Here is a 14,484-nt window from a genome sequence, read left to right on the forward strand (position 1 = left end):
CATCTATGACATCAATCATCTAATCAGTTCGTCTGAAACCCTAAATCCTTATCTTCTGCAGTCGGCTTTCATTTACTGCCATCATTTTCTTTCTTGGCCTACTTTTCAATTAGTCAATTCTGAGTCAATTAGATCAATTCCAGTGATATCCTCTCCCTCAAGTTTCATTTTCACACTCTTCTGCCCATTTTCCAAATTAGACAACTAAATCATATCCTGTTCTTTTGCAAATTGGCATCGGCTTGCTGTCTGTTAGCTGATTACTAGATTTGAAGAACGTACCTTCTAGTTGGTCATAGTGTGCATTTGGACTGTTTTATTCTACTCTCTGGATTCTTTTCCTAACCCTTAAGGTGCTGGTTCTAGAATCAATTCCCATCCTTCTGGATTGTTGATTTTAGGTTCTTTCAGCCAATTGTTTTTAGTTCCTTTTCTTAAACAAACATTATCAGGACTACCCAAAGTGAACTTGTGATTCTTGGAATCTTGTTAGATGATGTAAAATTGTAAGATAATCCCATCAGCCTGATGGACCTCCCCTGATGATGTCATATTCAGCCAACTATGTTTTTCATTTTTCATATTTTGCAAGATCCCAAGCCATGTTCCTTAAATCAACCCTATTTTTCTGTTTCCAATCAGAAATGTCATCAAGAAGAGAAACCCATTTTGGAGTTCAATCTTCAGCCACAGTTTGCATAACCAAATTGTTGTGGAAGAAGGCAATCGCTTGGATGTTCTCCTAACCCAACCCGGGAACATACTGGAGGGAATCGCAGCATAGGGAATGTTCGCGTCTCGTTGCAAGGCTCATCTTGAGTTGTAGGTCGTTGTAGGTCATAAGGGAGTTTATCTGATCAAGGACCGGGGCACAAGGGTCCTGATACTATCCAAGTGCGAAAGAACCACGGGTGACTCCAATGAGTATGAGATTACTACTGATCCAATTTCTTAGAAAGTTCATCAGTTTCTCTTCAAATTACCACCGCAAATCCTTCCTCGTTGAATGGGAATTTTGGAATTCATTGTTTGTCTCATCTGCTCTTGGAAATGGCCCCTCTATGGAATGGCTGATTCATTGTTCATATTCGAGTTGCACGTGTTCCATTTAGAATCTCCATAGCTCTCATACCCACACGTAGTTTCTTCTTTTTGTACTGCTAGGCTATTGTCTTTTCGTTTTCGTTTTCAAAATTTAGAATTCTAGGTGTCAACCTTAGCATTTCCACACCAATTTCCCCTGCAAATGGTGGGGAAAAAACCACGCCGAGAGAGTCGGCGAGATGGGAGGATGCCATTTTTAGAACCAACTAAGAAGAAGAAAGAACTATATCTCCCCCATCAATGGCCTCTTAGACACAGCCATTAGCCATTAGCCATTAGCCATTAGCCATAGCCCCACAGCCCCACAGCCCCACCCTTGCCACATTCTCCAACACCTCCATGTCGTCCACCGTTGCATTGCCGGCCACCAGCAATTGCAAAGCAGCAACGGTGTACGACATTCTCCGGGAATTCAACCTCCCTATAGGCCTCCTTCCAGATTGTGCTGTGGATTGCAAGCTGGATCGAGGCAAGGGAAAATTGGAGGTTCATTTGAAAGGATCATGCCATTTCTCACTGCAGGAGCCGTATGAATTGAAATACAAATCCACCGTTAGTGGGCACATCTCAGGGAATAAACTGACGAATCTGAAGGGCGTTAGTGTGAAGTTCATGTTCTTCTGGGTCAACATTGTGGAGGTGGTGAGAAACGGCGACGATCTGCAGTTCTCGGTCGGGATGACTACAGCGTCGTTTCCAGTGGATATTTTCACCGTGTGCCCGCAGGGTGGGTGCGGAGTCGATTGTAAGGATGGAAAACTGAGAAAAATTAAAGCCAAATCCCTTGTTTCCTCGGCTTGAATTGACCGTTTTCGTTTCAGTATTGATTAGAATAAAAAAGGGGGTTTGGATCTCAGGTAGAAATCTCTTGATTATTTGAACTTTGAACTTGGTTGTGGTTTAAAACGGATGTTCATTGATGAATAGGCGTTTGAACTTATTTTCTGAAGCCAAAAATAAAAAATTAAACATTACTTAGATTCCTTGCATTATCTTAAGATTTTGGTGGGTATTATGAGAAGCAATAAACACCAAGAACATGGGTCCATTATTTTGTTGAATCAATGATGAAAATCACTTGGTTTATATTTGTTTTTGCAGAATCTTCAGACTTTGAAAGTTAGGTGTTATGTAATTCTCTAAGTTTAGGGAACATATTTGATGTTGATAGGGTAATAATTATGTGATTAGATTATCTTTTTAGATCATACTTTGCTAATTATATGAATATTAATACTCTCTCTCTTTCTTCAATTATTCGAAATTGGAAAAGGTAGTTTTGAGTTAGGTTAATTGGAGATACCAACTTAAAAGCAAGCCCACCCCTTTCTATGTGGTCGCCGAGAAGGAGAACTGAGTTCATGGAATGTTGGCCACTGTGATCTTGCCACGTGTATACGTCCGTCCACCAATGGTAGCCAATAATGGATGGACGGATACCCACCACCACATACACATAATATCACCTTCCATTTCATATTTTGCTTTCTTTATGTTAGTATTTATTTCTTTCCAACAACCAATTCATGTGATCTTGTTTTCTCTCTCTAATTTATACTGGTTCTGCATCTATATTTATTTTTTTATGATTTAATCCCATAAACTTCAATCTATGTGTATTGTGTATTAGGTTGTTGTTATATGTACTGATGCTCTTATGGCATTGCTTTGGACTTTTTCAAAAGGTCTCATATCAGTAGGGGTGGTGTATATTTATTTTTGACGATATTGCTCTTATGACATTGATTTGGGCTTTCCCAAAAAAGTCTCGTACCAATAGAGATGTTATTTCTTGATTATAAACCCATGATCACTTCCTAAATTAGTCGATGTAGGACTTTCATCCTCCAACACCTCCCCTCGAATAAAGTACGCCTCCCCATAATTGAGGCTCGACTCATTTTTTTTTTTGGAGTCTTGGTCATTTTTTAATTTTTTACTATGCCTTCAAGGAGCCTCTAACTCCTTTTTCTTTAGAATTCAATTGACATTGTTAAGTTCAGGATTTTCATCCAACACTAACCAACTTTAATTTGTACAAACTGTGTGTATATTTATTTTTTTATGATTTAATCGTAAAAACTACTCTATCTGTGCTCTCCTCCTTAATTTTATAGAATTTTATAATACTATTCTATCGGTACTCTCGTACACACTTTGAGAACGCTTATATAGCACCGACCTCACCACCCTAGGTTCCATCCAACTAGGATGGATCAAAATCTAATTAAACAATACTCGATAATTTGATTCCTTTGAGATAGAACAAATTACATAACTATTTAAGTTTTGGGCGAGTGTCAAAGAAAAGGGTCTACCAATAACTCTCTCACATGCATGAGAAGCAAAAGGAAACTTCTCTTCTGATCATACACAACCAATTGATGAAAAGCACATCAGTACACAAACAGTTGGAAGAGGTCAAATCATACAAGAATTAATCAAAACGCCCTTCTAAAACTGGCCTTACAGAATCTGTTCTTTCACAACCTCAGAATATGCAAGTTTCCACTCATCTCCAAGAAGGTTCCGCGTGAATTTAGTTTTTCTTATCACTGCGTTTCCATATTGAATTTCTTGTCCCCTAAATTTCCGCCATTAAAGAGGTGTTTTCAGAGCTTAAACCGCTCGATTCACTTCCACCTTTTCATCTGTCTTTTGTTTCATCACATAACAGGAATTTGAGGAATTTGAAGATCAAAACAACAGAAACCAAAGGCTAGTGCCTATTTATTCATCATGTATTCATACTACTACAGTGACGGAAAACATTTAAAATCCTAGAACACAGAGTATTGTAGAGTGATATTGATAAAAGAAACTTAACATCTGAACGGTAGTCGGAAACGCCGCCGATCGAAGCCCTAGAGCCTGTTTTCAATCCCTGAACTGCTTCATAAATTCCACACTCACGCTCGATCAAATCCTCTTCCGATTTCGATCCGAAGCCCGAAGGCCTCTGTTCGCTTCAGAGAATCCGATCATCTTCTTAGGTTTTCTAATATAACTTACTTTCAATTCATTTCGAGAAAAACGCCTTTAATTCCTGTTATTAAGGAGAACCGAACGAAGTTCGGCAACATCTATCTCATCGGCGCGATTCTCCGGCCGGTAATACCCCGTGACAGGATCCGGCACCCAAGAAACCTTCTCAGACGATCCGACAACCTTCTCCTCCCCCGATTTCTTCAACAGATTACTGTTCCTCGCCGCCGCAACACTTCCTCCCTTGACCGCACTCGACGCAACTCCTTGCGAAGCCGTCGCCGCCGCGTAGCCACGCCTAACCATACAAACAACAATCATACAAATATTAACATCAAAAACACTACAATCGAGACAAAGATCCAAGAAAAAACGGAGAAAAAGAAGAAGAAGAAGCACCTGCTGAGAGCGGAAGAGAATCCATCGGCAACGAGAGCGGATAGGACCTTAACGTTGGAGAAAGAGCGAGCCATTGGAAGCTGAATATAAAAGCAAGAAATCAATATAAACTCAAAGCGCTGTTGGTGGAGAGATCTTCTCGGAACAAGATTCTTCAACGTTGTTTGTTTCTCGAGAAAATCCTCCACAACAGCGGAAGAGAAACCTGTAAGAGAACTTGTAAAAATGGAGCAGTTTCTTTTTTGTAAGTGGAGACGAGTGAAGAAGAAGTGGAAGAGAGGAGGTTTATATAGAGGCGTTTTGGCAGGGTTAGAGACGAAGTAGGCGGGAAGGCGAGGCATCGTGGTCGCTCACGTGGTTGCACACGTGGCGAGTGGACATACGATGATGGGAAGGCGGGTCAACTGTGGTCATGGTTCCTCTCACGCGATTTTAACCTCCGGCTTGTTTCTTTTTTATATTATTATTTGTTTTTTTTTAATTATTAAAAAAAAAAACATTTTACCCCTAAATTTTTATAATTTTGTTTTTGTAATTTTAAATTTATAATAATTTAATTTGGCCTGATTAATTTAATCAAAAAAATCTCTATAGAATATTAAGATTATTATTATCATTTATTTTATTTCAAAAGACGACGTTAAAATTATTTACATGATCTGTTCGACATTAATTGTTGTAGTATGTGGGCCCGCTCGAACCTTGACCAATATAAAAATATTGACTTTTAACGGTACCTATTGACATAGGCGCTTTATTAAAAAAATATATATATATATACACTGCACACATAGATAGATATAGAGACGTATCCACCCACGTGTTCAACAACAAAAATGTAAAAATATATATATATATATATATATATATATATAAATAAAAAGCGTGTATATGATAAGTGGGTTGAAAATGGAAATTAGTGTATTAAATTATATTTTGTTCTTGATATTATTAAAAAAATTAACTGATATATAATTAATTAACTAATTGACAATACTTCAATTAAAAAGAAAAAAATTAAAGGTTAAAATCAACCTTTTATTTTATAATTATTACTAATATTTAAGAAATTAACCTATAGAAAAATTGTGGCAAAAGGTCAAAATGGTAACTTCCTCCATTTGAACGTGTTCTCATCGTCATAAAGGAGAACAAAATCGTGTCCCGCACTCTTTGAAAATTAAAATGCCAATATCATCCTTACATTCCCCACGAAGAATTATTCTCAGCTTCTTAAGGACTCTTCCTCTAACATTCTGGCAAAATACACCTCCATTCTTAAAATTAGGAAAATAACCACCTCAAATTCTACATAGACAAAAATACCCCTACCTTACGAAATAAATTCACTCTCAAATTTCTCTAAAAAAAAAGTTTCCAAAGTTTTATTTTCCTATATATATTTTTTNTTTTTTTTTTTTTTTTTTTTTTTTTTTTCCTATTTTACCATCGACCCGTACTAATTAAAAAATTTATATATTTTGTTATTTCACCTAGGGGCAATTTTGTCTTTTCGCTACAGTTTCAGTGCTATATTTCTCATTTCAAGACAAATTCAACTAACTTTCTGTGTGTCCATGAATTTTCTGCAAATGTCCTTGCGTGGGCGTTTACTATAAAAACTCCTCTCCGGAACTGTCACAGCTCATACCTGTGAAAATGGCGAACAAGCTCAGAGTGGACGAACTCCGGACTCAACTGGCTCAACGTGGTCTTGATACCTCTGGAACTAAGCCTGCTCTGGTTTTCAATCTGAATCCTTACTCTCATTTTGTTCGAATCGTATTCTTCTCTAGCTTCCGTTGACCACGATTTTCGTGTTTGTTTTTGTTTATACAGGTTCTTCGACTAGAATCCGCCTTTCGCGATGAGGAAAAGTCGTTGAAAGGTAAGGATGCTGCTGCGACCGATAGGAAAAAGAGGGGGAGGGACTCGGAAGATGCTAGAAACTCGGACGGAAGTGACTTAATCAGAGATGTGGAGAAGTTACGGGAAATGAATGTACAGCAACTGCGAGATGAGGCGGTTCGTCGTGGCATTGCTTCCACTGGTTCAAAGAAGGAGTTGCTGAAAAGGATTTGTGATGATTGTGAGAAAAAGAAAGAGGAAGAAGCGGAAGATAAAACTGACGGTATATGGAATTATATCTTGATTGGAGTGAATTTTTTTATATTGTCAAGAATCGATTGTGTTTGGTTCATTGTTAATTTCTATTGGCGTTTCTAGATTAGTTAGCGAAGAAAATGGCGCGAAACTTGTGGTTAGAAGCTAATTTAGTAACTTGAACTTGGAAGGAGATTTCAATCAGGAAGACCTAGAAATTGTTAATTATGAGCTTGAGTTGTAAATGTATCAGGAGTGTCGAAAATAGAGGGTTGAAAGTGGATAATCTTTTAGAAACACCGGTCATTATCAGTACATATCATTCAATTAGGGAATATTTGTTTTCCGTGGTTTGTTCACAGCATGTAAGGATGGAAATGTCGTCACCAAGGAGAAGATTGTTACAGCGACCAAAAAGGGGTCAGCAGTACTGGATCAGTGGCTTCCAGATCATATCAAGGCACAGTATCATGTTCTACAAGTGGTAAGTCCAAATAGATTCAGTAGAAATGCATAGCTCTGACTAATTGGTAAGTAAGTCGATGTCGAAACACACATCTTGCCTTTCAACACATTGTTTAGTTTTCTAAGCATGAACAGCAATTATTGATTTGCAGGGTGATGAAATCTACGATGCCATGTTGAATCAGACTAATGTTGGATTCAACAATAACAAGTTTTATGTGATTCAAGCACTTGGTAAACTTCTATCCCTTTGATGAACATCGTTTACTTGACTCGATTTTGATTTAATAGTAAATGTGGTGTGCCTGGAGTCTGAGGAGGGATGACACTGACAGTCTTCCGGTATATTTGACCTGGGTTGAACAAAAACATTTGAAAATTAGAAATGGAAATGCTGGACCACTTGGATAAACAACCGATAGTGATTGTAAAATTTTTGGGGTTATGAGTGGATAAATAGTTCAAACAAAACTCATGCAGCTGATCACAAAGGAGAGTTTTACTTCTTTGGTGTAGATTTTGTAAAACTTTCCAATACAGAGAATGTGGTCTGCATTTTATTTCCAGGAGGGAAAATAGATAAGGCTTTAAGCTTAACTGGTTCTATTGTTGAAAAAGATATGACATATCCGATGAAGGCTTTTTTTATTTAGTTTTGGAATTTCATCTTTTTGAATATGATACACTAAATGCTGGAATTTCCATCCTTTGCAGAATCTGATGGTGGTGGTTCTTACATGGTTTACTCCAGGTGGGGAAGAGTAGGTGTGAAGGGACAAGACGATAAACTAGGTCCTTACACATCAAAAGAAAGGGCAATACGAGAATTCGAGCAAAAATTCTTTTCTAAAACCAAGAATTATTGGTCGAACAGAAAAGAGTTTATTTGTCGCCCAAAGAGTTATACCTGGTTGGAGATGGACTACAGCAAAAATGAAAAAGAATTATCAGTAAGTTCTATATGAAAAAATGACCTCTGTACCCAAATGGAAATAGCGTCCATATTTTGCTTCCTATGACTCCATTGTCGACTTTAGGTCAACGAGAAACGTGGATCTACTTCAGAGGTTCAACCTCGTGAAACACAACTTGAGCCACGCATTGCAAAGTTCATCTCTCTCATTAGCAACATGAATATGATGAAGCAACAGATGATGGAAATAGGTCAGTGAATTTTTCCCTCCTATGTATCAGGTTAATATTAAATATGAAAAAATTTAATGTTTCATTAAGTGATCTGTTTTAAGGGTTCTTTTGAATGGATTCATTTGTGTGCAACCACGAGAAGAGACAAAAATCAACTTTTAAAAAATGGAACTTGTATTTTATAGGGTACAATGCTGAAAAGTTGCCACTTGGAAAGCTGAGTAAATCTACAATTTTAAAGGCAAGTACTTGATCTGTTGAAATTTCTCATTTGCATATGTTTCAACAGGGTTCCTGAGTTTGTTAGATATGTAGGGCATTTTTCTATATTGTTGGAACTGGAAATCTGCTTGAAAATGAAGGTTAAGCTTATTCATATTAAGTTACGAACACTGAGAGAAAGCTCTTATTCATATAACCTATATGAGATATGGCGACCTGTCTTTTTTATTTCTGAATGTTGAACTTGGAACTTTTGAATTTATATGCTGTCCCTATTTATTTAGGGTTATGAGGTCTTGAAAAGGATTGCTGATGTGATTAGCCAGTCAAACAGGAGTCAACTTGAGCAACTAAGTGGGTAAGTTTGCACCTGATGCTCTGTGGTTTCTCATCTACGCATGTTCAATATTCTCAAAACCTCAAAGAGTATAACAATTCTTCCAATTATACACCCTGATTTTTTTAATTAAGTTCTGAGTTCTGGATTAAAAGGTGCTGCACATGTTTCTGGCAGGGAATTTTACACCGTAATTCCACACGACTTTGGATTTAAGAATATGCGTGAGTCCTCTCCGTCCTTTCTCATAATCACATATTGCCTTGATCTGAATTAACAACTGAACCAATGTGAAATTTATGATGACAGGGGAATTTGTAATTGATACCCCTCAAAAATTGAAAAGCAAGTTGGAAATGGTAGTGTTCACTTTTCCTTTGAAGTATCTGTCGTTACTCTTGGCTTTCCACTATCTAGATATTCCCAAAATGATATAACTAAATAATGAGCTAAATGAAAACTATCTTGAAAGGAGCATTTAAATATTTAGCTGCTAATTGATCATCTTTCTGCTGCATGATCTTGAATTATAACAAAAATTTCATGTCGATTTTTACCTCGTTCATGTATCTAAATAACTTTGTTACTTATTGACTTGAAGGTTGAGGCGTTGGGTGAAATTGAGCTAGCCACAAAATTGTTGGAGGATGTTAATAGTATCCAGGTATTACTGTTGGGTACTTGTTTTCTTTCAACATAGCAATGCATGTTAAAACTTTTGTGAAATATCACATTTGAAGAATGAAGCATATTCCGACATCTTTCCTTCTCCTGCCTTGGTTAATACCCATGTCAACTGAACTACAAGAATAACCGCATCAAGAGGCCTTTCTTATATTTGCAATTTGTAGCTGAAATGAGTTTCTCAAACTCCTCATGCTTTTTTATTAAGCACATGTTTCTTGTTTCATGATGAGGCACAAGTTATAATTTTGACATTCTAAATCTTTTATACTGCTATTTCAATGATGCATATTCTTATCTAATAAAATTTTGTTTCTTATGAACATAAACCAATAGTTTAGTATTCTTGACCTTTAGAAATTGCTACGTCCTGATTATATCTGTTTTTATTGAAGTATAACATCTTTTGATATATTCTAGATCTAGGACTTGTTGAAGACTAGCCAGCTGATTCTATTGCTCGGTTGTGTTTACGGTCTTGTTCTGTCGTTATTACAGGAGGACCCCTTGTCTTTTCATTACCAACGTCTTCATTGTGAACTGTCACCAGTTGAAGTTGATTCTGAGGAATTCTCTATGGTAATGATTGTATTTCAATTTGTTTGTTTAGTTTTTAATTTTGGATGAATTAATAGGGTATTAGGAATCACGAACCTCCACAATGGTTTGATATCGTCTACTTTGAGCATAAGCTCTCAAACTTTACTTTTGGTTTCCCCAAAAGACCTCATATCAATGGAGGTGTATTCCTTACTTATAAACCCATGATCAACTTCCTTACTTATAAACCCATGATCAACTCCTTAATTAATCGATGTGAGACTCCTCTCTCAACAATCCTCAACATAGGGTACCTCTAGCATTCATCATTATTTGCGCTGGCAGAAAAACAAGCCTTTGGTTTCTTTACTACTTTTATTTTGTTTTCAGGTTTCAAAGTACGCACAGAATACACATGCAAAAACACATTCAAAGTATACTGTTGATATTGTTCAAATATTTAAGTTATCAAGAGAGGGAGAAAATGAGCGTTTCAAGAAGGTGCTTGGCATTTACTTTCCTCTGTTAGTAAAAGACTTAATCCTATTTATTGATTATTATCTTTTACACTGTGAATAGTTTTCGAATACAAAGAACAGGAAGCTCTTGTGGCATGGTTCTCGGCTTACAAATTGGACTGGCATTCTGTCCCAAGGTCTTCATTTTTTAGTTTGATTACTTGACTTTCATTTGTGGTTGCTCATCTAACCACAGAATGATCAATGCAAATTGAACATCTTACCAGGTTTACGCATAGCTCCACCTGAAGCACCTGTAACAGGTTATATGTTCGGGAAGGGGGTCTACTTTGCTGATATGTTCTCAAAAAGTGCAAACTATTGTTATGCATCTAATGCCGCCACAACAGGCGTTCTGCTTTTATGTGAGGTTGTTCTTCATCTTACAACTAAAACATATTAGGAATCACGAATCTCTACAATGGTATGATATTGTCCACTTTCAACATAAGCTCTCGTGACTTTACTTTTGATTTCTCCAAAAGACCTCATATACCAAAAAATGGAGATGTATTCCTTACTTATAAACTCATGATCATCCCCTTAATTAGCCGATGTGGGAATCTCTCCCAACAATTCTCAACGAAACATATGGAAGGTTGAGTTTATGCATCATATTAAGCTGTAATCTGTTTGAGCTCCTGGCTTTTGGATGTCATGTTTTTCTTTTATGGCTATTTGGAAGTTGGTAACAGCTCCAAAGAGGCTCAGATCATATGCCGATTGAAATGTTGGCTCTGGAAATGTGATTTGAGTTCCAGTAATTATGCTTACCCCATTCTTAGTAGTTATGTTAAGTTTATTTATCATTTATCCTTACCATGAAGATTGCGTTTGCCTTTCATTGTCATGATTAAATGTACTAAAATTGTTTGCTTCGAAATCTCTAGGTTGCGCTCGGCGACATGGTTGAACTTCTAGACGCAAACTACGATGCTGACAAGTTGCCCGAGGGGAAGCTGAGGTTTGTTGCCTGTCTGAAATCTCTACGTTGTTTCTTGTTCTCTGAAATTTTGAAGTAAAAACAAGAAATGGGTAACAAAAAAGGCCCTTAGTTCTCTCATTTATAAGTTTCATGTTTTCACTTGCCTCCTAGTTATGAGACTGACGTCTTAGATAAAACTAAACCCATGGTCACATTTGCTTAATTTAAAGATAGCCAGTCATAACATAATGCCTAATATTACAGCACAAAAGGAGTTGGACAAACTGAACCGAACCCCTCCGAAGCTGTTACGCTTGATGATGGCATTGTCGTTCCCTTGGGAAAACCAAAACAGGATCAACATCGTAAGGTATAGTTTTTTGTAACAGCCCAAGCCCACCGCTAGCAAATATTATCAGCATCGTAAGGACGTTGGCCCCAAGGGGGAGTGGATTGTGAGATCCCACCTTGGTTGGAGAGGGGAGCGAAGCATTCCTTTATAAGGGTGTGGAACCTCTCCCTAGCGTAACATTTTAAAAACCGTTTGACTAACGACGATACATAACGGGTCAAAACGAATAATATTTACTAGTGGTGGACTTGGGCCGTTACATTTTCTCTTTTCAGTACAGATTAGTTTACCATGTTTCGTACGAAAATCAGTTTCTTTTGTCTTTCACATTGTTAAATTGATTATCGACAAATGTTAGCCTAAATCGTGGTCTCTGATTCTTCTCTCAGGGTGCCTTATTGTATAATGAGTATATAGTGTACAATGTGGATCAAATTAGGATGCGCTATGTTCTTCAAGTGACTTTCAATTTTAAACGCTGACGGGCAGCACGGGCATTGCCCATTTCTATCTGCCAGTGTCCCATCCTTTGGTCAGTGACGCTATCTTATGGTGAGTGATTAGGGGAGCAGAAAGTAATCTATGTGATGTAATATAGTTAAAAGAAGAAATAAAGATCTTGTCTCTCTATCTCCTCCTACCAAGTTTTCAAAATTTTAGTTCATACCATTTCCTTTAACCCTAATCCTAATCGACACGTTTTTTTAGTACTACAAATGAGTGTGGATTGAACCTTTAGTTGTTGTAACAACTTTAGCACCTTTAGTTGTTGTAACAACTTTAGCCCACCGCTAACAGATATTGTCTATTTTAACCCGTTAGTATTGTCATTAGCCTCACGATTTTAAAACGTGTCTAGCAGGGAGAAATTTTTACATCAAGAAATGCTTTGTTCCCCTCTTCAATTGATGTAGGGTCAGCCTCCTCGCTAGCACATCATCTGGTGTCTAGCTCCGTGTAACAGCCCAAACCCACCACTAACAGATATTGTTTACCTCGTTACATATCACCTTCAACCTTCGAGTTTCAAAACGCATCTATTAGGAAAAAAATTTCACACTAAGGAATGTTTTGTTTTCCTATCAAATCGATGTGGGATCTTACAGTTGCGAGTGAGCGTAAATAACGTGTTTCATACTTAACCAAGGAAAGGAAATTTACTAACCATAATGCCAAAAATTAGAACTTTACCGAGAGGCAAGACGTTCTTACCAGTTCGAATTTTTCTACTTCACGATGTAACGTAATAAGCTTACTCAAAATTTTAACCTCGAATCATAGGAACATAACGACGTAAGCAAAATCGAACACTTCACTATTCTTTTTGCCAAACAAGAGAAAAAGGAAAATGCAGAGGGAGGAATGATGTATGAATGGGCAACAAGCAACCCACCCATTATTGTTGTAGAATGCAATGAATCGGAGGGACCAAGATTTGAAACCCAACACAACACAATACAACACATACAACACAACAAGTACGGCCCTTTTTTAGTTCTGTCGCTGTTCTTCTCCTCTATAAAAAGTGAAACATGTTCATGAAACTTTGCTTGTAGAAAACAATAAACAACGTTGTTTGTTCCTTCGCAACAAAGCATTTATTTCTCTTACAACCAAAACATGTCCCTTTCTAAAACCCAACACGCTTGTCCTTCAAAAGTCTCCCTCTACATTCCACTCTTACCTCACTCTCAATCTATCCCATTCTTCCTAAATTATAAAAATACCCTTTTATTTTTTCAAAATTACAACAATACCCTTTAACTTTCCGTAAGCGTTTCCGTACTACTCTTATATAGCGTGTATACTATTTTTCTTTTAATTTGAACTATTTTTTTTAATAATATATCATCTAACAATACGTTAAATATCATTAATTTTTCATAACCAATTCCCTCGTAATAATAAAGAACTTTCTCATATCATATCATACACGCAAACCCTAAAAGAAGTACAATAAAAAACTTTCCACCTTTATAAGGGTGTAGAAACCTTTCCCTAGACGCGTTTTAGAATCTTGAGGAGAAGCTCAAAAAGGAAAGTTTAAAGAGGATGATATCTGCTAGCAGTGGGCTTGGGTATTTCAGGAATTATATAGAAACTAAATTCAAATCCGAAAAAACGAGAAGAAATATAGAGTTGGTACGTTTTTTTTTTTTTTTTTTTTGTTTTTTAGGAAGGAAATGAATTGAATTTGTTGCATTACTTATAAATATGATAATAATGAGGGGTATGGCATGCCATGCCAAACATTTTTTCTCCATCCTATTTCTCTCTCTTCAAACCCTAAAGATTTGTTTATAAATATCCAATCATTTCTTCTTCCTTCTTCTTCATAGCTTTGTTGTGGACCTAAGTGGGTGAGGAAGTTCTTGCTGGAGAAGCAGGGCACGTGCAAGCTCAGCCATTTCTAACCCATTTGCACGTGCTCCCCTTCTCCAACATGCCTTCCTCACCTTTTTCTCACCTTCCATGCCTTCCGCCCAACTTTGCTTCTTCATGCAGGTAATTTATTATTTATTATTTATTATTTATTATTGTTAGTTTATTTGTTCTAATATACTTTTATAAAATAAATTAAGTCCGAGCCTGTAGTCAAGAAGAATCGAGAAACTCCTTGTGAGATTTCACATCGGTAGGAGAGTGAAACGAATATTTTGTATAAAGGTGTGAAAACCTCTCCTCAACAGACGCGTTTCAAACC

At 36.9% G+C, this 14,484-nt stretch overlaps 3 protein-coding genes across 3 annotated transcripts; 2 read left to right on the forward strand and 1 right to left on the reverse strand.

The window, feature by feature from the left end:
- Positions 1-64: 64 nt before the first annotated feature.
- LOC111807481 (uncharacterized protein At5g01610-like) lies at positions 65-2,085 on the forward strand. The gene has a single exon (XM_023693223.1). It carries the CDS (start codon positions 1,444-1,446, stop codon positions 1,903-1,905), a length of 462 nt encoding a protein of 153 aa, XP_023548991.1. The 5' UTR covers positions 65-1,443; the 3' UTR covers positions 1,906-2,085.
- Positions 2,086-3,807: 1,722 nt separating this feature from the next.
- Positions 3,808-4,767, reverse strand: LOC111807484 (indole-3-acetic acid-induced protein ARG2). Its single transcript, XM_023693228.1, has 2 exons — positions 4,489-4,767; positions 3,808-4,387 (listed from the first exon to the last, which is right to left on the reverse strand). The coding sequence occupies exons 1-2, from the start codon at positions 4,560-4,562 to the stop codon at positions 4,144-4,146; spliced, it is 318 nt and encodes a 105-aa protein (XP_023548996.1). The 5' UTR covers positions 4,563-4,767; the 3' UTR covers positions 3,808-4,143.
- Positions 4,768-6,086: 1,319 nt separating this feature from the next.
- On the forward strand, positions 6,087-12,418 carry LOC111807468 (poly [ADP-ribose] polymerase 2-like). Its single transcript, XM_023693206.1, has 18 exons — positions 6,087-6,231; positions 6,328-6,619; positions 6,954-7,075; positions 7,209-7,290; positions 7,771-8,006; positions 8,094-8,220; positions 8,388-8,443; positions 8,709-8,782; positions 8,939-8,985; positions 9,071-9,120; positions 9,363-9,425; positions 9,944-10,024; positions 10,376-10,486; positions 10,565-10,640; positions 10,731-10,873; positions 11,394-11,467; positions 11,693-11,798; positions 12,170-12,418. Exons 1-18 carry the CDS (start codon positions 6,148-6,150, stop codon positions 12,260-12,262), a joined length of 1,917 nt encoding a protein of 638 aa, XP_023548974.1. The 5' UTR covers positions 6,087-6,147; the 3' UTR covers positions 12,263-12,418.
- The last annotated feature ends 2,066 nt before the right edge of the window (positions 12,419-14,484 follow it).

This window comes from Cucurbita pepo, chromosome LG12 (genome assembly GCF_002806865.2).
Source record: "Cucurbita pepo subsp. pepo cultivar mu-cu-16 chromosome LG12, ASM280686v2, whole genome shotgun sequence".
Lineage (NCBI taxonomy): Eukaryota > Viridiplantae > Streptophyta > Magnoliopsida > Cucurbitales > Cucurbitaceae > Cucurbita > Cucurbita pepo.